Genomic DNA, 25,564 nt, shown 5'->3' with positions numbered 1-25,564 from the left:
TCCATAGAAAATTTCCTCTAAAAAATAAAACATTAGAACAATACTTTCTTTTCTTCTTGTTTTATAGTTTAAAGTCTGGCTTCTCTGATAGTTTTGGGGAGAATTAAACTAGCATTTGCTGGTAGATATTTCTCGCTATAAAGCTGTGACCCAAGCTGTAGCAAGGAAAGGAACAAATTCACAGCTATAACCCCTATACACCAAAGCTCAACAAACATAAAAATCCCCAAACTTTAAGGAACTCAAGATCTTCAAAAGATGAAACATCTACGCTTTGTACTTGGAAGGCGTTCTAATAATTTAAAGAACACGTGGATAACAGGAAACCTTCTAATGGTATTGGAAGAGACATGAGTGACATCATATTAAGGAAAATATCACCTCATGAAAGATTAATGTATATGTTTAAACTGATTATCAAATCAACTAGAATGGCTTTTGATACAAGAGATCCAATTTACTAATAAGACATACTTTGATTTTTAACTTTATCTTGACAGTCTCAAATTGGTCATTCACAGTCTCTTTTTCTTGGTACAGGGGATCGAACTCAGAGCATTGTGCTTGTGAGGCAGGTGTCCGCACCACTGAGCTAATTCCCCGGTCCCATCCACAAAGTCTTTCAGAACTAGTGTAAGAGTTTCTAACCGTGCCAGCTACTATAAAGCAGCCATAATGAATAAAAAGTAAAAGAAAACACACACTAATTACTAACATACAGCTAGACCAAATGGTCATGAAAAGAACCCATATATAAAAATGTAGATTAGATATGACTGAAAAAGATTAAAAACTTTGAGAACTTAAAAATTATTACAAGCTCTTGTACTGCCTGCCTGCTATGGATGAAAGGAAGCCTTTGAATTGAGGGGACCTTCGAACATCATGCCGGTATCTATTAACATAACTTAGGTTCTTCCTGCGTCTAATTGTTATGAGGCTTTATATTTGAGATGAAGAGTGTCAAAATATATCTTGGGAATATGATTAAGATAATTACAACATTAAATGTATAAACAGTATGAACTATATTTTTAAGAGACATATCCACACTTGAAATTACAAACCACCTCTCTGTGAAAACACATCCACCTCCAAACCTTCCCTAAGAGATAGCTGTCAAGAGTTGTTTCATGCGAACATTGAAATCTCTGTCAACTGAGAACGCTGCTCAGGCAAGTGGTTTGGTGCCTGAGGACTTGATTAAGCCACTGTGCTGTCAGAAATATGTGGCAAAGCACACTCTGATGTCTGAAGTCTTCCCTTTCCAGCTTCTTTATTACAGAGTACTAACATAGTTATTAAACCTACCTATTTCTCTGTTTTAACTAAGTAGTCAAGAAGATATGGCTTCCTGTGCTGAAAAAAGAATTTTTAAAAATTGTCTCCTTATAAGAGTGATGAAACATTATGCTGTGCTTTAAAGGGAGATGCTGAATCTGTCCACGCAGAGCTCCATAAAATCACACCACACTGCATCGCTTTGCCTGGGGGGAGAGTGTCTCCCATGGTTCCTCACTGTACTGTGAGTTTATGACACAGAAATGACAGTGTTAGGCGGTGAGTATTAAAATGTGTTTTCTTTTCCCAAAAGGGGTTATTTGAACAGAGTGTGCTGCTGTGTAAATGTTTGTAAATGACTCAGAAAAGATGAGCGGGGAGTATCTACTCAGTTGGGTCATCTGATTGCCTAATCATCCTTTGGTGGATTGAACAACAAATTACAATATTGATGAAATCTAGCTGATGGGAGAAAATGGACCAAATCATCATCTAATTCAATCTATTGTGAAAACAGCAAACTTGTCAGGTTTGCATACTTATTAGTGAGTTATTTATATAATTATTTAACTACATGAATGAGCATGATGATGGATCTCTCATTGTTTGTACAGTGAACTGGGCAGTGACTCGGTCCTAATAGAGGGAGTTCAGATGCTTCTACTATACCACACCATCACTGGCCAGAGTTTCTGCCACCAGACACAGGCAGAGAAATCCTGGGGGAGGAGGGCAAGCGTGAATGGATGAATGAGAGTGATTTTCCAACTTTCAGCTGTGATGTTAAACATAAGGCATTATAAATTAGGCACCTGGGGACTAGATTCACCTTTCAGACCATGAGGGCAGGAGGGGTGTCATAAGGCGATACTTCAGGAGTCCCGTTCTGGACCAGGATGGAACCTGGGTCAAGGATCCTGGTGCTGTGATCTTTAGTCGCTGCTAGCATACGGCTGTTTATGAAACACCCTGACAGCTATCATTTCATTTACTACTAATTTATTGCCATAAATAAAGGCCCTTCATCAGGTACAATACGATATAAAGAGTATCTTAAAATCTACATCAATAGATTGTTGGGAAAAGAACTATAAGCCCCTGAGAACAGAGTGGAAGGCAGCGATCACCTGACCCATGCCTATCCCATATTATGCAACCAAGAAACACTCGCTAAGCTACCACTGAGTTTAAAAAGTCACGCATCTTCAGGAAGTGGGAATGCGATGAGGATTTTGAAAATGTTCACCCTTGACATGTTCCTACTGTTGCCTGAAAGTTAAGCCACAACGAAGTTAGTTCTCACCCACAGGACTCATCCAGCCTGAGCTTCTCGCTTCTCCTCATCCCTTCTCAGCTGAAGCACACAGAGGCGCTCACCGCCCTCCTGGCTACTCAGGTCTGCACGATGTATGCAACTGCAAGTGTTAATTTATAATGCCTCATTTTAAGACAACGTTCTGTTCCTCAAAGCACGGTCTCCCCGACTTGTGCATGGGTCAGGCAAAGTAGCACCGTGAGGCTGAGGAGACAGTGCTGCTCACACGCAGGACTCACAGCAGCAGCCTCTTCTTTAGGGGGTACTACGTGGGCAGAGCGCGGTGTGGCGCCCTATCCACCTGCACAGCTCTGCCCTGATGGCACTGGTCCAGGAAAGAGAAACAAGGTCCACAACAAGGCTGCCGGCCGGGAGCAGGAGGAGCCACACAGCCTGACGCCCTGTGCTGCTCTCACCAGATCGCTGCTGAGGGGGCACGGGGGTCAGGTGCAGCAGTGCAGACCCCGAGTCCCAGCTATTGGGGAGGCTGAGGTGGGAGGACCTCTTGGGCCCAGGGGTTTGGGGCCAGCCTGGGCAACAGAGCGTGATCCGGTCTCAAAAAAATACATAAAAAAGGATGGGGGTAGCATTTTAACTATACCTTCTACACGAAGAGTCACTAAGTACAGTTTTGTCAGGCATGGAACACTATGGTTTAAAACATGTATACTTGCATCGTAGAAAACTTAATATTTAAAAAATTAAAAACCCATTGAAAAATCACTTCAAACACAGCAGTAAGGCTTATTTTAAGAAGTATCTACATGAGGGCCAGGGATTTAGCTCAGTGGCACTGCGCCTGCCTCGAAAATGCAAGGTCCTGAGTTTGATCCCTGGTACCCCACACACCCAAAAAAGCATCTACATGAAACAGTCAAGGCTAACTGCCATAACATCCTGATCCATACATACATACCTGCATGCATATCCGTATGTAATACACTTGTCTACACATTCATGTCAGTGGAGTTACATTTCGAGCCATTCTGAAACAGTGCAGAGTAACTTTTAAAAGACATAGACCAGGAAATCAATGCACAGTTTCAACCTACCTTTTGTGGCCACTCGAACACAGTCGATTTTGGTTTCCTGTATGAAACAAAAAGAGGAGGAGTTATTCCTCATGTTTTATTAAGCACAACAGAAGAATCTGCAGTTCTGGTTAAGTAACTTGATACGGAAGGTCTCACTGTTGCAAGTGAGGCTTTTATCACCCTGATGGCTCTGGGATCCATGCTCAGCACATTTTCCCGTTCCCTTCATAGAGGCATTGGTATCCTGAACTGATAAGGGGCAAAAAGCTAGACCCAAGGCCCTGCCCCTGCCCGGTGCACCCGGCTCTCTCTCTAGACCGTGCTTGAGCCCCAGGAAGAACTCTGCACCCCAGAGGGCCCCTCCGTTCCCCGGCTAAAGTGGAGTGGACATGTAGGCCTGTGCTAGGGAGGAGGGAGACCGAAAGAGTCTCAAAAATGTTTCCTCTCCCTAAGCAGAGCGCTGGGTTGGTGCGAACAGGAAAGGGAGAATACTGAGACTCCATGAGAATTCTGCTTTGTTTGTAGCTCATCTTCCTAAAGTTGTTTTCTCTTAGAAAAGAAAAAAGACACCTAATTTAGTTGCAGCTATAGGAGGCATAAACTCTTTGGAGCTAAAGAAATGGCAGAGAATATGCCTAAAAGACAGCTGTTGTAGATCTCACAAAATTTTAAATGAGCTGAATATGTGTGTCATAACTGTGCTGTTTTCCCGTAAAATTAGTAAGCTAAGCAGAACGACTAGCCAACTTTTGGTAATAAGAAAATCTGAAAATAAAAACCATCATGTTGATGATATATTTTTCCAACTCCTCCAAAACACGATGAATATTCTCATTTCTTGCCATGAGTTTCTTTATATGAAAATAATTTTACAAGGAGAAAAAACTCATTTGCTTATGAGTAAAAACGTGCAAAGGCCTAACTTCATCCATCTACCACTGTCTTACTTAAGCCACATTCAAGTTAATAACCCCAAATACCCTGTCAGTGGTCATCGGTAAAACTTACCCCATTGGCTCTACTCGCAGCTTGGAAGTAAATTCTGTAGCTTTTGTGGGGGAGCAGGGGGGTGTTCCAGTACCCACTGTAGGTCTTGTTGTCACCGACAGTGAAAGGCTGGGCAGCTTGGATGCTGTCTGCCGGAAACTCGGCAGCAAAGTAGTACTGTGAGTTCAGGAGGGAGGCATTTTGGAAGTGGATTGGTATCGGGTAGCACTTTAAGATTTCTGTTGTCTTTTTAGTTCTCCGAGGACGTTCTTCCTCAACGACTATTTGGTAGACACTAAAAAAAGCGAGAGGATCATCAGTGATATTTGTGGAAAGAGCTGATCCACTCTGCATCAATGTGGTGGACCCACGGTGCATGTGACATAAACAGCACGCTGGACAGGGTCACAGGTACCACTGTGGGGCATGCAGGATGTGCTGAGGTGACAGGCTGTCACTGGATGCCAGCTCCTGAGAAGAGACCCTGCTTACAACCTTCCACAGAGCTCTTCGGCCCAAAGGAGCACGATTTTTTTGAGAGGAACAAAATTCACCATACTCAAAAAAATTATATGACAATTGCTACTGTTTATAAGCTGAACACCAAAAGAATGTCCTTTACCCATACAACTGCAATGATCCTGCAGGGAATTGAACTCTTTCTTTACCTGATATACGAAGTTTATTAATTGTGCATTTGTAACAAAAGGCAGTACATTATTACATAAAGAGAAAGGAGACAAACCCTTCCTTCCTAACTGCAGACACTTTGTGTCGGGAGTAGTCACGCAAGGTCCTCCATGCAGTTGGGGAAATGGCTCCCTGCAGAACAGATGCCATATTTAAAGACTTCCCCCAAGTGAGGATAGAGGAACACACGGGAGGTAAAACAGGCTTGTGACTCCTCTCCCCTTCTTCCTGACGTCAGGTGTCGTGATTTTCAAACATATCTATCTGCAAAGAACTTGATGCTTCTCTCGTCAAGATGCTGGCTTGGCTATGTGGAGTGACTCATGTGCCACCAACAGAGAGTGGCAGGAGGGATGTTGTATGTGCTGCTGGGAGAGGCACATCATCAAGGACGTGGTCCAGCGACCTTGAACCTGCCATGCTCGCGAGGACACAGATGGGCGCTCTGCCCAGTGTGAAGGTCATGTGTGTGAGATAATGCAGAAGGTTCTACGGCTGAGCCTCCCATGCCTGTGGGCCCCAGAGGCCCCAAGAGGAAGCTGCTGGTCGGCCCTTCCTCTGCTGGCCCATGACATCACGCAGCACTGAAAGGCCATTTTATGCTGCTAAATTTGGAGTGGTTTGAGCAGAGATGAGTGCAGTAAGCAGCCCCGTTCACAGAGTCACTGATTTGTTCCCCTCTATCAACTGCAATCTGAAACATTCACATTCATCTTTATTTTTGCAAGACAGAAACCACATTCCTATCACTTTTATTACAGCATACTGCAGTGTCCTATCTTTATGAGGTATGGCCGATAATCCTCACTGTGCCTAATTTATAAATGAAGCTTGGTCACAGGGGCCCATGTGTTGAAGACACAGGGTCCACATGGGGTTTGCATGATCCGTGGCCTCAGGCCTGGGGGTCCTGGGAAGGGGTGAGGGCTGCAGGGTACTCTGTGTATCAGCCCACACAAGGGCAGGAGCACAGGTCAAGGCCAGAGTCAGAGGCTAAATGCCACCTGCCTTCGCCCAAACACAGAAGACAGCAGGGCAGGTCCTTAACCCCGGACTCCATTAAAAAGGACGTCAGAGGGAGTGTGACCATGCTCCTGAAATCACTTTCAAGGGACTCAGAGTGGAGTGGGCCGTGAGGAGGAAATTACCAGGGGCAGGTGTTGTGGTAAGAGAGTCAGTGTTTAAGCTTATCCAGGGTAGCTCACAATTCAGTGACGAAATCTGAGGGAAGTAAATCTGTGTTTCTGTCACCTCTGCCACCCCGTCCTGTCCCATTTTCTCCAGTTTTGCTAGGATGTGTGATGTATGTGTTCACTCACTTATTAGCTCAAAGAGTGATTCCTGTTTGCATTGCTGGAGATTAAACTGGGGCCTCGCACATTCTAGGCAAGCCTTTTATAACTGAGCTCGAAGCCCAGCCCTCCTCACTTGTTCTTGAGAGAGGATCTTACTAAATTTCTCAGGCTGCCCTTGAACTTGTCATCCTCCTGCCTCAGCCTTCCAAGCTGCTGGGAGTACATGTATGTGGCACCTTCCTGGCTCAACAAATGCTAAGGACCTACTGCGTGCCAAGCACTACTCTACTTTAACTCAAATAATACAATGCCCTGCTCCCTAATGAAACAGAATTTTGTTTTGCAATTTAAATACCATCTAAATGAATATGGATGAAAAAAGTAATTTTTGTCCAAGCAGCAATTTAATAAGGACTGGGTAAAAATCTGAGAATTAAATGATCATTTAATGGGCCTCCCTTGCAGCCTGCCGGTCTTAGTGGCATTACACACTCGACTCCAGACATATTGCTTTTTAAATGGCGACCATCCACTCATATTCCCATACAGTCAAGACAGAACTAAGTGGACTGGGGCAGTTTCAAACCACAAATGTCTTTTCATCCTTGCTCCACAAGACAAATTAGCTGTGCAAGCATCCAGACCTCAAATCTATTTGCTCTTTAATAATTTAAGCACTGAAAGGTCAAACAGCTCTTTTCTATTCCCCTTTATCAAAGTCCAAGTGCTAATGAAAAATAGCTAAATCCTCTCCTCTGCCTACTTGCCACACACTGCTGTCACCCGATGGAAACCAACACGTTTCTAGCACCCAGGACAACGGTACCGGTGGCAGAGGGCTGGTGCGCTTCTCACCTACGCAAATGACCTCCTTCTACTAACGAATCTCACAAAATCATCCCAGCTGCAATCAACATCTCCCAACTAGCTTTGAAATCTCACTGAATGGTTTTTCTCAAAAGATTAAAGAAAGCAAATTCTCAAAGATAGGAAGCCAGTCAGAAGGTTCTAGCTTAGCATGCTGAATTAAAATTCTATTACCTTTTTAATGTATTACTCAGGCTCCTTTGTTTATTAAAACTGTACCACTCCTATGGCTGTTCCTCCACTGTCATGGAATATAAAGCAACATAAAAATCTTCTCATGGCATTTGCAATATTAAAGCGCAACTCAGAGCTAAGATGAGTCTGCCAGAAGTATGACATCACTCTATCAAAACTTTCTGACAGAATGAAATTTAATTTAAAGTTTAATCTACGTTAGACTTTTCTACAACAAAATTCTCAGGCCTTTAGAAGGAGAATAAGAAATCTGCATTTATATAGAATAGCACATGAAGTACAACCTAGAAAGGAACATCTGAACATCTTTCATGTACTTTTTTAAACTTGAAAGTTCAAATGTGATGAAATGTTTTCAGTTTTTTTTCCAACTCTGAGGTCTCCGAGAAGAAGCCTGCGGATCTGAAATTGACTTAAATTTTTTTGTCCTAATTCATTTCAAGATTAAACCCTACATCATTAAGTCCATTTTTCTTATCCTTTATTTCTTATCGGCATAAAAATAGTATAGAGTTGCCCAGCTGGTGAACAGAATGAGGACAGCGGCAGGGAGGACAGGAGAGGTGCAATGATCCCTCAGTCGTGGCTTTGCTAATCCTTTAAAACAGGTATTTCTGATCGCTTCGGAGGTTCACAATAGTGTTCCTTTTATGGCTCCTGTTAGTGACATCTGCTCGATTTGAAGCTGTTGGTACGATTTATAATTCTACATGTATAAAAAAGAGAGATCAGTACTGATATCTTTCTGACGACTTAACCTAGGCAGGGGACTGAACACCGGACTCGATTTGCTGCCATGCAACCGCACTCAACTGATGTTCTTCCGGCTCCTGGTCCCGACACCGCTCTCTCTGACTCCATAGGCATTTACTGAAATAATGCCCAAATATCCCAAAGAACCTGTTAAGATTGCACTGAGTTCTAAAAAGCAAGTCACCACTTTAGAATTAGGATGCAAACCTCACCAGGCTTGCCATCACCATGACTAGGGTCCCGTGGAGCCCTCAGGGGAGCACCAGGGCTGAGGACAGCAGACCCCGCTTGGTCCTCTGCAGGAAACTGTGGGCGATCGCTGGTGAGGCGTGTTACACAGATGACAGCACAGTGTCACTCACACCACACAGCATGCCCAGACCCGGGGCGCTGAATATTCCATGTCTAGCAGCTTTAATTTCTCTCTGTCCTGCTGCGATCTTAAGGCTGGCCATGAACTGTTGTGGAATACCTACCTGCAGGACAACACAAGGGGCCATACTCACAGCAAGGAGCTTTCCTGGCTTCAGTGAGTTACTAATGCGCTGTGTGTGTGTGTGTGTGTGTGTGTGTGTGTGTGTGTGTGTGTGTGTGTGTGTGCATGCTCGCATGCAGTTCAGTACCCTGCTGCTGTGCTAGTTAGTGATAAAATCTGCTATAATAAAATATTAATTACAACAGAAAGGTTGGGTGAGAAATCTGAACTCAATTACAATCCCATATTGTGAACAAAGGGTAGGGTGAAAAAATCCTTTCGTTATGGAGGTTTGGGATAGTAAAAAAACAACCAGCACATTAGGTCTGGGCTGAGCAGCTCTGTAAAAGGCCACCTGTCATTAATCTTGCCTGCAGGCAGCACATTTTGAGTGAATTAGTCCTGGATGGAACATCTTTCAGAGTGATTTCTCCTGCTCTAAGTGATGAAGACATTTTGCTCTGCAACCCCTACTTCACCCAAGTTTATCACAGTTTCATCATCACAATTTCATGACAAACACATGAGTATAAAAGTTCTAATTCAGGGTGAGTTACTATGGTGAAAATATGTTCTCTTAAACAGCCCTCGTCATTTGAATAAAAACAGGAACAGAATCCTACCTACCAGCGTCACACCACGTAAAGGTTGAGAGCACCCTTCATCTGAAAATCTTTGCAGAAACTTCTGGAATTTGGAGTATTTTTGACTTGCAGACTAGGGATGTTTAACCACTGAAGTCCATGCACACATCCCCAAATCTGACAAGATTCAAAATCTAAAATATTTCTGGTAGGCCCTAAAGGGGAGGCAGCCTCTGGCTTGGTTCCTGGATGTTCACATTATGTCCATTTGTAATCTTTCAATCCCCAAATGCTTCCCTGTTGCAGCCAGTGAGATGGACACAAGTGATGCCCACAAAAGAACGGGTGCACCCACAGGGCAGGGGACAAGAGACGCTGGAGTGGGCCACCATCCACAGCCTGGGAGGGGCCTTGCAAGCTCTGATGCTGCAGACCTCCCGGTCCAAGATGGAGCGGACTGTGACACCACTGAATGTGAAGGGCTTCATTTCTCTCATGTTTCCGCTCTCCCTTCTTTGCGGTCCTTGTCATGGGTCCAGCCTTGTGCCAGGCATAGGGGAGAATAAAAAGAGGAATTAGGAACAGTCTGTCTAGGTCCTCGAGATGCCCAGTATAAAGCTGCCACACACAGGTCACCACAGAGAAGAGGGACCCGAGAAGAGCTCCTGTAAAGTACAGTTACAGGTCTGTGTGCGTGCGTGCGTGCATGTGTGTATGTGTGAATCTTTATGCCAAAGTCTTGCAGCACGTATCATGTGGAGGGCATCTGGCTGGGACCAGTCCCTGGTCATTGTCACCTGCTGATGCCACTAGGTTGTTTCTGCATAACATTCTCCTAAAATTAAAAACAATACAACCCAGCCAGGTGCAGCAGCACCTGTGGTCCCAGCTACTTGGGAGGCTGAGGCAGGAGGAGCACTTGAGCCCAGGAGTTTGAGACTGGTTTGTGCAACATAGCAGGATCCTATCTCAAAATAAAACAAAACAAAAAAAACAAACAAAAACCCCTAACAGCAACAAAGAGAAAACCGAGGGCTTTGCTTCTGAACCCACATATTCTCCACTGACTCCAGTGGCTGGAGAGGCTCCATGTCAGTCACGCAGAAGCCCCAGCCTTAGCGCCCCAAGGCCCCCCGGCTCAGTCCCCACACTGAGCAGCTGTTGGCAGGACCACATTGCAGGGCACCCACTAGGGTTCACTCCCAAAGCGTCAGCACACAAACCCAGCTGCAGTCATGGGCCGCCACCCTCTGCCTCTGTCCCACTACGCTTTCCACCTCTGTCATCATGCCCAGGCTCCCAGCCCCTTGACATGAGTATCGCACTGCATATCTGTTTGTGGGTCAAGGCAGAATTCTGAGTGAGGTTTGGCCTGGTGGGTGGCAGCATTTGGCCCTGACAGCATCTTGTCCTTCCAGGCAGACTCTAAATCCCTCTGGACATGGGCCTGTGCCACTAGCCCTCAGGACAGGCCCATGAGCTCCTGCACCTGCTGGCAGCCTTCAGAATGAGCTTGAGCCCTGATCTCATACCAGGCCCTCGGGTGAGACTACGTGGAAGATAAGAAAATTTAAAACATAGGGGGAAGAAGGCAGTGCAGCATATTTTCATGCACTAAGCAAGTTTGAAATGGAGTTTGAGCAAAGTTAAATTAAGTTTTATTGTATAAATGCTCTGCTACATCTACTCTATTATTGTGATCTCTCCCCTGCCGTTTTCAAAGCTTCTTTCCACGGGTTCTTGAAGAAAAATCCTCGTTTCCAAAATGAATTTTTCAGAGATGACTGACATTGTCATCCAAGAAACAACATTAATAAAAATGATCTTTGTTTCCTGGCAGTAGAAGAATCTAGCGTCTTATTTTTTAATACAATAAAAGTCACCTAAAATGAGGCAGGGAAGGTAGGGTGGTAAGGGATTCAGCGCTTTCGATTAACACACCCTGTGGCCGCTGAGCAATACCAAGTAATGGCTCAAGCTGGGAGATAAAAACTGAGGTTTTCCCAAGCAATGACATTTTGATCTTTGTATGCGTGTAACAGTGGAAAAACCAAGTTATTAGGCTGGAAGTCAGAGCGCCATTCCTGAAACAATTTTAGCAAGGGATGGAAACTTTTGCAAACTCACATGGTTTAGGATGTTCCCACAGTGATGGACATCTCTTCAATAAGCAAACAGAAGTGGCTACAAAGCTACTTACAAGCATCTCCAATGAACTAGTGTTTTCTGACTAGCCTGTCTGGAGACAATTAAAAATGATCAAAGGAAAAAGAACATCCATTCCAACAACAAAGGACTGATTAGTCTGATTAAAATAATCCAATTCTCTAAAATGATTTTGTTTAAATTCTCAAGTTCTGTTTAATCTAAATTCATTAGTTCTCAAGTCACATGGCTAAACACTTAGGAGGGTGCAACAGAACTTGGTTCTACCAAAAAAAAGAAAAAATAGGAAGAAAAATATAACACAGTTTCTGAGAAGTAAGCAAGAGGGATAAACCTCAAAGATTCTATACTCATAATCTAGAAACACAGAGCTATTTTCTTAATACTGAGAAGACAGTGGAGAAAGATATTCATTTACAGAAGAGCCTTTTGCAAATGTCATGAAGGGAAATGTCACTAAGACTCGGCAGGGCCACTGTCTCCTGACCCAGGGGAAGGGCCCAGAGAGAGGACGTCAGTTCCTGCAGCGGGTCCTGGGGTCCCGGGGCTGGGTCTGCACCCAGGGTTTGCACACAGGCTCAGCTCCAAGAGCTCCAGGCTTGGGCAGGAGCCAGAGAGCTGGTGACACCGAATCTGTTCCTTTCAGCTGTCACGTGGGGCTGCTGGCATCTGATAAGCATGGCCTGGCCCGCCATACCTCCCTACTCCAGGCTATTATTTTGCTTTCACAGGCTGCTCAGGAGGACATGGTTGAGGTTCAGGAATACTACACTGGACCCAGAAAAAGTTCCCAGACGTGGGCAGAATTGTGGCATCTTCCTTCCCAAAAAGAGCTGCCCTTGTAACTACCGAAGCCAATGACGCTGCTCTTGTTGCTGGGTAATGGGGCTGAACAAGACACCTCCTACCACTTTGAGGGTTTCTCAGGATAAATGAACAATAATGGTGACAACAGACGTTAAAGGGCCATCCTGACTAGAAATTCTAAGCATCACTAAAATCAGGGAATACAGGAAATGAACACCGACCAGCAGTCTAGTTAACATGTTTTGTAGGCAAATCATGGTATGTGTTACTCTCCTTTTAGTGCTTGGGTTTGCAAAACGTTTTCACCTCTGCTGATGCTCCTGCAATGCTGTGAGAGGGGCGGAACGTGTCCGGAGGCCAGCGTGACAAGAGAAGAAACAGAGCCAGTTTTCAGGGCAATCTAAGATCACACAATTAGTAAGTGACACAGCCTCAAAGTCCACGCCAGGTGATCTTCGCATGTGCGACGCGCGCCTGAGAGATCGATCGCAGGAACAGTTTCATCTCATGCCTGGATGTCACTCCTCTCACATGAAACCGGCCATTTGGAGAGAACTCGGGGACGGCGCTGCCTCCCGGCTGGAAACCTAGCAGCTTCCACGTGTCTCTACCCAGTGACTGATCCCACATGCAAACCCAGTCCTCCTGTTGCCTCAGCAAAACTCCGTCTACAGTTCAGTCACTGTTATTTAAGAGAAGATTCCGTGAAGCAAGGGTCACATGCGAAACACACAAGATGGCCTGGAAGCACCCGGCAGGCTCCCAGTACTGAGCGTTCACAGCCTCCCTCCTTGTCCATGGTTAGGCTTTTTGCAGTGTCAGTTTCAAGAACACTCGACAGCAGATGTCAGGAGTAAACAATTCCTGACTCTCAAATTGCACGGAAGCATTCAGAGGCGGCAGCACAGCCCTGAGCCAGTGACTTCTGATGTGGCGATGGCTTCGGAGGAGGAGTCTCTCGGAACTTCTTGTCTCACTAAACAGACAGTGGGTGGATTAGGGTAAAAGTGAAAAGTGCGGCATTCTTTCACGTTCCTGGACTCTAAGGAAGGACCATGGGATTTAACTTAGGTAGGGATGAAAACACGAGTTTGTGACTTTACTTGTTCCTGACATGCATGCCTACTTAAACAGAAGTTTTGGGCTTTGGCCTCCTATCTTCAAAAGTTTTCAGGGGATAATTACTCCTGCTGGCAAGAAAAGGATGTGGTTCCATTCAGTGAACATTCACCGCACACTTAATTAGGCCGAAGGTGCTGAGTGATATTCAGAAAGAAATTATGAAAGCCATTTTGTGACCCCTTGGAATTTTCTATTACATTTACATACATTTTCCATAACATTCAGCCTAGGAAAACAGTCACTTTCCACAGTGAGTTCATAAATCTAATTAATGTTCCTGATCGTTGCCCGAAACCTCATGTGTGTTTTCAATCTTATTAACCAGGATGACCGCTGTTTACTTCTAACTCTCTTATTGTCTCCAACTTTTCTACAAAGTACTTGTACTTCTGCCTAACGGGCCTACACACCCCTCAGTCCCCTAGCTGGTGACTCCTCCCTCCCCGTCTGGTCTCAGCTCCCTTGTGACAGTCTCAGGACAACACTCCGGGTGCCTTGCTGAGATTCCCTGCTTCTTACAGAGCGGGTCCAGCACCCTGGCCATTTCTGGACAGCACTGAGCACAGCGCTGGCTCGAGGAGCTGGACACAAGTGTCCCCTAAGTACCTGGTGAATAAATGAGGAGGAATGAGCAGCAGTCGACTTCTAACCCTGCAACTTCCCCACAGGCTCCTCAGTGTTATGAAGGGTGAGGGTTTTAACTAGCTCCTGGTAACTGCAGAGACTCTTGGTGCATCTCAGGGAGCACAAAACCTCTCACTGCTTCCGGAAGGAAACCCTTCCTGGGTGGAAGCAGAGGAGGCAAGAGCTGAACGTGCAGAGCCAGGGTTAGCACAGGAGCACATGGTGAACGAGGAAAAGCTAACGCCACTCTCCAGTCTTTCTCCTCTACCTACCTTAAGGTTCCAGAATGTAACACTAATTTAATCAAGGGGCTGAAAATCCAGGGCAGGTAAGCATCACCAGCACAAGACAAGAATATGGTGAGCAAAATAGTTTTGGATGGAACTAAAATTGTATTAGTATTCTGGTGGATGTTCGCGTTCTCCTAATGAAGCACGCTGCATACAAATAAGCTGGCTGATGAAATGCTCTATGGAAGAGGAAGATGGGAAGAAGCGTTCATCACACAGCCACGGTCCCTCCCGCCAAATGAAACAGGATCAGGAAGTGCTGTGACAAGTGGAAAGCAGCTCTGCAAGTCAGGGTTCCAAGGCCACGTAGGGGGAACTGTCACTACCTGGCCCCTGCAAGACTCCATCAGCCTCTGGCCTGGGAAAACCCACAATCGGTGCTCATTTGGACACACACACTTTCAAATGGTGAGCACGAGGCACTCATGTCAGTCATTCAGTCTTTGTCACAGTTTCCAAGCTCTCTCCCAAAGGCTCCTAATCTTCCTGGAATCTCCTGAAAACACATCCCTTAGACTCTCTGGAACCAATAGCTGTGATTCCAACAATCGGATCCAGAGGTTCCTAACAGCAAGGGGTGTAAGCAGCTCACTCGGAGATTCATCACCAAGATGACACACTGGTTAATGCACGTCACTTGCAACTTGTTGGCTCTTTGGGTTCTTAATGGAAGCTCTTTCTAGGTTAGGTTATTCTACTGTTCACACCTACAGAGAAGTGGACCATCCAGCAGGCAACCTTCTCAACTGCGCACGGAAGAGGGGATCAGCCTTTGTGTCTCCCTCTGCACCTGAAAAATGGCCCTGAGCAGGCCATTGGCTCGAGGGCACACACAAGGCTGCCCTGCCCTCAGTCAGGGTCGCAGACACTCAGAATGCATGTTCCCACTGTAAATGACACTCAGGGACTTTGCTGTAATCTGGAGTTCCAGCCTCTGACATTTATCTTTCAGGGACAAGCCTGGGCCCCTTGGGGGCAGGAGGAACTCTGAGGAGTGTGATGAAAAGCCTGGTGCTCCTTGGCCCCCGCTAAGAGGCTGCCCACCCTGCTTCCGAGGCCGAGAGGGGCACTTTGTGGGTGGCTCCCGGAATGCAAAGAGAACATCTGCGAGTGCTCAGGCCCTGCAGTTGCAGCTCCTGCGTGGCGGGGTCCTCTCCACAGCGCTGCGGCAAAGGGACAGGCAATGGGGAAGGGAGACGGAAGCCAACAGGAGGGATTACGAATGCTGCACATGCTACTGCTCATGGACACTGGGATGTAAAAAGACTCCTACAGCTACATATTTCCAATAAATTAGTGTCCTTGCTAAGCTCTTGGTTCAATTTCTAGTGTTCTAGAATTCCCTTTTTTTTCAGAAAAATTACTATGTTGGCTTCATTTTGTCTACTTTACTTTAAATCCATCATTGAAATCATTCTCTATATGCAGTTTTATATACTTTAAAATTTTTTCATCTCAAATGCATTTTTCATCATTTATTCTCATTTTCGAATTTTTTTCCTAGAATGAAGGCCTATAAATGAAATAAATGAGACTTTCAGGATTCTTTTGGGTATGAAATGATGTAATAGATACAGAACATTAAAAATGGAAAGGCATCAACAAATATGAGCTACTGTTATATTATTATTTCTTCTCCCAAACTCCTTCTACTACCCCAAAGCAACTATGACCACCTGGACTAAGCACTTACAATGTGCTGTGTTAAGCTAAACACATAGGCATTTTTACTGTTATTATTATGTTCGCAATCCATAAGGCTCACATTCCTCATGGGGAGTTGGTACGTGTTCACAACACAGCTTCAACTTTTTTAGCATTCCTTTAGTGATGCTTTAAACAATGTTATTTTCACAAATTTCTTGGCTGAGTCAATGGTTCTTTGCATCTACATAGGACCAAGTGTTTCTATTTCTCTTCCTCCTAGTTCTACTGAAAGCCGCTCAGCATGGGTGAGACCCTCTCCCCCTCTCCTGCTCTGAGATCAGCGATGAGGCACCGGGGCCTGGGAGAGAACGGTGTCCTCAGCCTGCCCTTTGCCGCCCTCTCCCTCGGGTCCTCAGGGCCCGGGCTCTCGCCCTGCTCTGGTCCTCCCCCAGTCCTGGATGGGCTCCCTGGCAGGTGACCTGGCTCCTCACCTCCTCTGTGTCTGGCTCTCCCTGCCTGTGACATCCTCCCTCCCATCAGCCCCCGGGCCCTGCTCTGACACCCTCCCTCCCATCAGCCCCCGGGCCCTGCTCTGACATCCTCCCTCCCATCAGCCCCCGGCCCATGCTCTGACATCCTCCCTCCCATCAGCCCCTGGCCCATGCTCACAGTGCTCTGGTGCTCACTCCTCGCCCTTCTTTCCCCTCACACACCCCGCCTCCCTGTGTCACATACCTCCCCCAACACATCCATCGCCAAGATGCAGCTTCCTGGCCCCGAGCTCTCTCCTCTCCCAAGTCCTCACTGGCCCTGCCCTGCGCTGACCACTCTGCACTCAGGCCACTGCCCAGCCTCACAGCTCGAGGCAGACTGCACCGCATGCTGGGCTCTGGCACCCCTGACACCAGCCCGCGAGCTTCATCCGTATCCCCAGTGAGTGACATACAAATCAACTTAATTCTAAAGTAACCTCTGGAGGCAAAGAAGTGTTACCATGGTTCTGGAAAAATAAGAATACCTGGCTCAGGGATGCTAAGAAATTTATAGTGGCCAGGCACAGTGGTGTACATTTATCATCCCAGTACTCAGGAGGCTGAGGCAGGAGGATCACTGTGAGTTCTAGGCCAGCCTGGGCTACACAGTGAGTTCAAGGCCAGCCTGAACTACATCCTGAGACCCTGTCTCAAAAAATGAAACAAAAGAAATTGTAATGGTCATACAACCACTTAGGAATTTAGATTGGAAATTAGGTTTCGCTAACTCCAAAGATTGTGTCTTTTTCCCCGTGCCAACAGACTCATGTGAAAAGCTAGGTTCCCAATGTGTGGACTGTGTAAAGCCCAGTAGTTACCTGAATATTAAAGTTCCCAGGCCGGGGATTTAGGTCAGTGGTTCCACCACTGCCTGCCTTGCAAGCAGAAGGACCCAAGTTCGATCATCGGTACCAAAAAAAAAAAAAGTTCCTTCCTTAGAACCCACGGGAAGAGGACAGTGTGATTCTGCCTGTCCAACAGGTTGTGTGACGCTTGACATGACCTGTAATGATCTTGGCTGTTAATTATCGATAGATTCTGTAGTTTCTAACTAATGTACAGCAAATCTTTGGTTAGCTCTGGAAATCACATGTTGACTTATAATAGGCTAACTTAAAATGAAGCTACTTCACATTTATATTACAGAATATTGAGATCTTAAGATAAACCTTGCAGCATGAGGTTTTACATTGCAGAATTCTTCTTTCTCAAACTACTAGTGTCCTTCTAGCAAAGAAATGCAATAAAGGGATCTACTTCCACGTAAATAAATAATAAGAAGTATTTTCAAGTCCCTATTTAACCGGCTCCTGAGCTTGTACCAACTCTTAGAACTATTCTGAGTGAGAGACAAATGCTAGAATTTGGAGAGAAAACGGTAACATTCTCCTAAGGACTGAGCAGCCACAAAACGACAGCAAGGTCATAAATCTTCCTCTTCTAAGAGAGAGAGGAAGACCCAAATCATGGGAGGGTGCGTAGAGCACTGGACTTCCTTGGCTCGCACAAGTGACCTGTCCAGCTGCCCTCCCTACCAATGTTACACTGTGAATTGTGCTGTGTTGTAGAGTAATATTTAAAGAGTGGTTATTAACAAGATCGGTTTCCTTTGTTTTACCGCTAAGTTTCTTCAGCTGAGTAACTAGGTATCGATTCAAGAGATTAGCAGAGAGACACCTAACCCTTCTTAAGAGTTGTTGGACATAGTTGGGGTCTGTTCACTACTTACGCATAAAATCAATTCCCCAAAAGCTGCAAATGCATAAAATAAACAGGGAGCTACATGCACTCAACTTTTAAAATATGGAAATCAGAATTTATAGCAATTCTATTTGCGATTTTGCTAAGGCAACTGTCAAATCCTTAGTTTTTATGTGAAATTAGATTTTTCATGATTAATGCATTTGAATAAATGAGGCAAACATTGGAAAAGCCAGAGAAGCAGGGTGTGTCCTAGGAACCGGACCTGCTGGCAGGTCTGGAGGAAGACACTGCCAGGCGCGGGCTTGCGCAGCGTGGCTATAAGTGGCGTAAACGCGTGAGCTCCCTTAACCTCCCCAAGACCCTGATGTCGGGCTGCCCAAGGGTCCCAGCATGAGGAAGAGAACAGGAAGTCCAAGGAGGAGGTGTTGATAGACTCAAGTCTCTTTCCTTGGACTTACAGGGAGACAAGCAAAGGGGTTGCTACAGCTTTAAAAACAGGAAAATACCTGGCTCATCCTTTCTAACCTCCAAACCCTATACCATGACCACCCACCTGCCCGCTACTGCTTTGCTAATAGTGGGGCCTTCTTCAGCCCCCATGCACGACTGCCTGTGCATCCAGGCTGCCGCTAACAATCACTTTCCTGTGGGCTGCCTGGGCCTCGGTCCCTCCCTCCTGTGACCCCAGGACAGGGACACCGGGTGACTCCCAGCTGGGCCAGCGCAGACAGACTGACGGCCTGGGAAGCAACCTCATTTCCCGCATCGCCCCAGGACCCTATCAAACATGTCTAGAAAGCACAACACATTTTCTAAAAATAAATACAATTGCTTTACTGCCTATTTTTCCTTGAGGGAAGGCAAATGTGTCTGCTATTTTGTTCTAAGAACAGCGTATGGAGCCTTCAAAGGACAAGGTGGACGAGAAAAATAGCAAGCTGAATGCAATTTTAATTTTCTAATTGGTTACAAAAGAAGAGCTGATGAGCGAGCGGTTTGAGTAAACCAGGAAACAGTGAAAGTGAACAATGAGGTCTTAACAGCGCTCCACGTTTTCTGAAGTTAGCCAGGCAAGGCAAAACAGCCTAAGAAATATATTTAGTAGAGAAAAGTAAATGAAAACAGCAGATATTTGCCAAGTTTACAACTATAATGCTTTCACAGCAAAATGAATGTAACCAAAATTTACACATATCATATAAAATAAGCTGATTCCTGATTTATATATGAAACTGGAGTTGTTCTACAATGAGATTTTATTTTTAGTTAGAAGTTTTTTTGATGAATAAAACATTTGTGCTTCCCTTTTACTAACAAAATATTTCCTGTCTGACTTGAAATCTTACTAAGGATGCATTTTTTAAAAAGGCAACTGAAAGAATTCTTACAGTATGAGTGGCATAAGGAAATCTTTAGTGTACGATTTTGGTCCTGATTCCCAACAGTAGAGACTATTCCAGAATTGCTTTTTAAATATAACTAGTGAGGAAACATTCTTTGATAAGGATAACCTAAGTAGGTTACTAGTGATCATACAATAATCAGGGCTTCATTATTTGAAAAACAGTGTCCACCGCACACGGAAGTAATGCCTGCATGTTGAGGCAGGGGCTTGGATCCCTGTGATTACTGTTACCTCCTCCTCTTGCAGGCAGATGACTGCAATACCTTTTTCCCCACTTAATGGTTTCTCCAAAATGCATGAATCAGAGGAAGTACCTACACAAAACGGCCATCTTTTAAAATTTCACCAAAATGAATACGGGAAGAATTTAATTAGTGTATTCGAGTATGGAATTCTAACTGAGGAGGCAGACAGCTCTAAAACATTTAGGGACACAGTAAAGCAACAAGGCCGAGAAAAAAAAAACAAGGGCTGACTGAAAACACTGCCAGTAAAGCAGGAAAATGGGAATGAATCACAGGCTGTGGAACATTAGAGGGTAGGAAACATCATTAATGATGCATGTTGCACATGGCAGATTATGCACACACACAGGTGCATGTATGTGCATGGGTACACACATGAGAGTAAAACTGCAGAAGAAAAGCACAGCAGCTTATGTATAACCCATCCTTTATTTACAGTCGCCCTCTGCCAGATCACAAAGGTTTTCTCTGTTGGATTATGTCTCAATGTTCTCTATTGGACTGTGATTCTAAGTGAGTAAAAAAGATTAGTCTTTCCCCTGTCTTAAAGAAAAAACCCCACTGCATCCATGCATAGACATTAAGTTTGCTAGGTGCTACTTTGGTGGCTGGAATGATGGAATGTGTGTGCTTCCTGGCCCTCTCAGGATTTAAATAATTTTATGTGACACAGCTGATGTGTTGATCAATAAAAAGACAACAATCATTTACACTGAGCAGTGAATGCAATTTCAAGAATTTGCCTTAACCAAGCTGAGTGTCTGGAATGGAATCAATACGCAAGCACCTTGCTAGTGAGTGGCGTAAATGAAGTATGACTGAATTTTCAACACCAATAAGTATGGATCAAAGAAAAATCAAATCAATTGAGAATATGAGTTTTGGAAATCGCACAATGATGGTACTTTTGAATGCATAATACTGTGCAAAACCCAGGAAAGCAAACAGATGTTCTCTTCCATTTCCCTTTCTTTTCTATTTATCTTATCATTTGGAAAAGTTTTCTTGTATTGCAGTTTGATTACATGTGCATTTTGCAAATTTCCAGATGTGTTCAAATGCTTTAATCTACATTACGGCTTTACATTTTAGGTCCACATGATTCCCTAATCAGAGTTATTTCTCTAAACATTACATTAAACTGAGAATTTTAATATACCCCATTCAGTTTGTGGAGACTGTGGACATTTTCCCCCAAACTAGTCTTTCTAGATAAATTGGTCTTCCAACTTTTCAATAGATAATCAGTACCATTATGGTGTACTACAAAATGAATCTCTTGAAGAGAACATTCATTTTTCTGTGAAAAAAAACCACCTTGACAGGTGAAACTGAGATAATTTCCTCTCTTCAATTTGTGCAAAGATAATTTACCACTTGAGAGAGGCAAAGGCGGAGAGCGTAGTAGGTTTCCCTGGAATGTGTTCTGAATGCTGGCCCATAAGAACTGATCCTGATTTTAGCATCATGCATGTGAAGGATGAAGATGGAGAGCAAGTTTATTCATCTCGAGATGCTAACGCTGAGGAAGAAGGTACAATGGACGCAGAATGCAAGTGACCCTGACAACTTCAGCCAATACCGCAGTGACTTTTAATCCAAGGAGAGCACAGCTGAACTTGGAAATGGAGTGTTGCAACAGTGGTGGATGGGGCATGTCTACAGGAACCCACACCCTCACAGGCTTCTCAGACTGGGCCTCACGAAAGGCTGTGAAATTGGCAAGCCATGTATTTTGGACTCTGATGAGTGTTTGAATCTGCTATGTAAACAGAGATAAAAATAGAAAGGGACAGGGCCGGGGATGTAGCTCAGTGGCACAGTGCCTGCCCAGCAAGTGCAAGGCCCTGAGTTTGATTCCCAGTACCAGGAAAAAAAGCAAAGAGAGGGACAGCCTCCATGAACTAGTAAGGTCCCCCAATTTCCCAAGACAACTTGGCATGTGTAAAAGTAAACAAGAACAAAATAATGTGCTCCCAAGTCATATGGCAAGAAAATTACATACTGCTTCACAATGCACCTGACCCTGTGAGAGGACGGGAAGGCGCTTCAGAGACTCCCAGGGGAAATGACTTCCAAATGTAGACTTGGACAGAGCTAGACAAAGATGTGGACACAAACCAGAGAGCCCAGGTTTGAAGGTGGGATGCAACAAAAATAGAAAAAATGCTTTAAACATCTGCATAAGAATCTGAGCGAACAGGAAACAGGCAGTGTTTCTGAGAAGAGCCTGGGGCTGGGGCTTCCCTCACCTGAGGCCTCAGCCTGGGTGAACGCAAACCCTGCCTGCAGGATGGGCCCTGTGCAACTTTCAGTGGTCAGAGAAGCAGCGATGATGTTCTGAAGGCTGTGTGGCAGATAGGTGTGAGCAAAGGGCGCCAGGGCTCAGTCAGGTTAGCGTAACCACAGGCTCCTCAAGTAGGCACCCAGAGGGCCAGCGGCAGCCCCTGTCTGGCAGGGACACTGTCTTCAGGTCTGAACGGGCTGTCACCCAGGTTCCGGTGCTGTCACATGGCACCAACACATGGTGAGCCGAGCAGGAATCCTCCCATGAGCTACTACGCTGCACAAACAACAAGATGGTAACTGTTTCACAGAACTCTGAGGGATTTTCAAATAAAAATCTCCAGGATCCTGCCCTCAGCTGACTTCACTGCCAGCCAGCACTGGGCTGCCTTCTGACTACGAGCTGACATCGGCACACCCGTCTGTCAAGCTCAGAGGAGCCCAGCTGTTTGCTCGATGCTAACACAGTGAAAATGTGAGCCAGGCTTTAGGAGGCTCCTGAAATCAAAGTCTAAGAAAGGAGCCCAGAAACAAACCACACATGCCTCAATTGTGACAGCAACAGTTTTCGTATTTTATTCAGACAGAGAACTCTGAAGGGAATCTATTCTGATGAGATAAAGGTAAAATATCTCAGTCCCTCTGAAACTAGCAGAAATTACATTTTCCAGACTAAGGAGCTCTGACAGGTCCACACTTGAGAGAGTTCTCCTGCCAATCTCCTGCTCCTTCCCAGAAGAATAAATGTATGTTGTCCAGTCACTGCAAAAGTGGCACTTTGTAATTTTTCAGCCACGTAACTCATAATGGAACAAGAAACTGGCCCGAGATGTTCACAATGAACTTCAATCTGCTCCAATAATAATTTCACACTGTCCTTTCCAATCATTTGTTTCTTTTTAAGAAACAATAATGCATTAAATACTCAGCTGAGAAATTGGTCAATTTACTACAAGTTCAACGATATAAAACCCCAAGTGTTACAAACAAATTTTTTTTAAAAAACACCCATTTAAAGAATAGAGCTCAGGACAAAAATACTCTGTGCCCCCATGGAACAAAACAGCATCGATTTCCTTTTGGGAGAACAACCACCTTCTCCAAAGACCACAGGTTTGGCCCTTATCTTCTCAAGGACACACACTTGGTTCAGAGTAGGCCACTTCCAGCAACGCTGGATTGCCTCCCAGTGGGCCCTTCCTTCTCCTCTGTCCTTCCACTCAGCAGAGATCTGGCTTCACCGTTGACCGCAGACCACACCCAGGATCTGCCTGCCCTCCCCACCTACCTGACTGGGGCGCCCCTGCTCTGCGCAGGCTTCAGCATGACAGTCACCGTGTTGTCGGTCTGGTTCAGAGGCGTCTCCAGTTCATAGGCTGGCATGGACGGGGCTGGGGAGGAGGCAGTAATGGAGACGCATTATTTCTGCGCTGGCATCTCGGGACTGGTACATTCTCCCCCCAAGCACTGAGCCCACAGCAGGCTGCTGCCCATGAGCGAGTGTGACTGGACTGGTGCCTCACACAGAGGGGTGGGCGCTGCTGCTGCCCCTTCATCTGGCCCAAGCGGAGCTTGGACAGGGTTGGGGTGGGGGCCGGAGCTGCTGGCGATGTTGTTTCTGGGTCTGAAATCGGGCTAAATGGTTAGATGCATCATGCTGTCCACTTATCCTTTGTGCTCACTGTGTGAATCTGATTTCAGTAACACGCTGACTTTGAAGGCATGATTAAGTTTGGAGATGATCACTGGGAGCTTTGCACTGAACTTTACACTTTTTCCACCTAAGCCAAGGTTTCTTCCACACAAGGACCCAGCAGGGACCTGCAGAGGACAGCGGAGCCAGAGAGCCTGCGGATCAGTGAGGAACAAGGGTGAGCTCTCCGGGTCGTGGACCAGCAGGAAACCCGGGGACTGAGGAGGGGACCACCTGGGTCGGACTTCTGGTGGTGGGGACTTTGGTTGTTCTTATATTTCTGCATCTTTGCAGTACATAATGATGGCATCCCTCTGGGGCGCTGGTGCGGGTGCCATGCCCTCCCCTCCCTCCATCTCTGTGCCCTTCCCATATGAGAAAGATCTAGCTCCCTGTTTCCTTCTATCTATCATTTATTCTTTTCTCTAATGTGCTTTGTTTTCATCACCAACGTAGGAACTTAGGTGCATGAAGCATCTCTGAATCTTCAGTTTCTGTATCTTTCAAAACAGGGGAGCAGCCCTTCCTTGAAGGTTGCTATGGCAATTCTACGAGGGGACCCAGAGTGCCCACTAAACAGGGCTGTACAGATGTCTTTCTCCCCCAGCGTGGGTCCTGTGGCCACAGCTGTTTTCCGGGCTCCTTTCCTCTCTTGGCCGAGAAGTCGGACCACCCTAAGGTAATAGTGAAGCTCTTCACAAGCGCCACCTGACCCCAGCAGGACGATTCGTCACACGGAACTGCGATGTCCAGGACACTGCTTCCTACAGCCTACCTCTGCGGGCCTCTGATGGGAGGGCTGGAGATGGTCCTTGCAAATGCAGTTTTGACAATATAAAAAAGCTTTTGTGTAGCAGACACGAGCTATTTCTCCGTCTATCACATTACCTCAGCATCTGAAATAGGTACCAATTCCCCAACAGGAATGTGACCATTACGTACTACAAACACTGCTAATAAAAATTAAAAACTGAACACGAAGTTTAAAAGAAACTGACTTCAACTCCATTAAAATTAGCTCCCATTCTTAACAAAGAATTATGTTTTGTATATGAGAGTAATTCCTTCTCTTTGGTCCATGAAGATGGACCTATAAAATGAACTTGCTGCCTCCCCTGTACTAGGGATTGAACCCAGCCCTTTTATTTATTTTTGAGACAGGGTCTTGCCAACCTTGAAAGGCTTGGATCACAGGTTTGTACACACACCTGACTTACTCTAACATTTTTAGTATTATAAAAGTCAGATAGTTATCTTCATAAGCCTATGTCATGCAGATTTCTTTGCCTTTTGATAGAATTACATGAACTTGGTGTACCAACACTGGCCAGATTCATACGGGTTGGAAATTTTATCTAAAAAATGTGAGAGATGCAAATTCTTCTTTTCTAACAGAATATCTTCCTTAAGACAAAAATCTCTGAAGTGTTTCTACCAGGGAAATGTTTAGAAATTATGAGGAGGTTTCTGTATTATTTGGAGGTTTCTGTACTGGGACATACTTCCTCCTTAAGTTGCCGAGATAAATCGCCACACTAGATGTCACGTGAGCTCACACACAGGGCC

General features: G+C 45.3%; 1 protein-coding gene across 14 annotated transcripts in view; it reads right to left on the bottom strand.

Moving 5' to 3' along the window:
* Positions 1 to 25,564, bottom strand: part of Ptprm (protein tyrosine phosphatase receptor type M) — a 675,227-nt gene that overhangs the window by 247,562 nt on the left and 402,101 nt on the right. For all 14 annotated transcript variants that reach the window (XM_087189931.1, XM_087189938.1, XM_087189934.1 and 11 more), the window contains 3 exons: positions 23,594 to 23,696; positions 4,639 to 4,912; positions 3,649 to 3,685 (listed from right to left, as the gene is read on the bottom strand). In XM_087189931.1, the coding sequence (XP_087046057.1) occupies positions 3,649 to 3,685; positions 4,639 to 4,912; positions 23,594 to 23,696 (414 nt within the window). The remainder of the gene's footprint in view (positions 1 to 3,648; positions 3,686 to 4,638; positions 4,913 to 23,593; positions 23,697 to 25,564) is intronic.

This window comes from Heterocephalus glaber, unplaced genomic scaffold, assembly GCF_053883595.1.
Source record: "Heterocephalus glaber isolate CG9 unplaced genomic scaffold, H.glaber_assembly_v1.0 deba00000331, whole genome shotgun sequence".
Taxonomy (NCBI): Eukaryota; Metazoa; Chordata; class Mammalia; order Rodentia; family Bathyergidae; genus Heterocephalus; species Heterocephalus glaber.
Note: the sequence above shows the minus strand (reverse complement) of the source record. Positions and strands in the feature narration are given on the sequence as shown.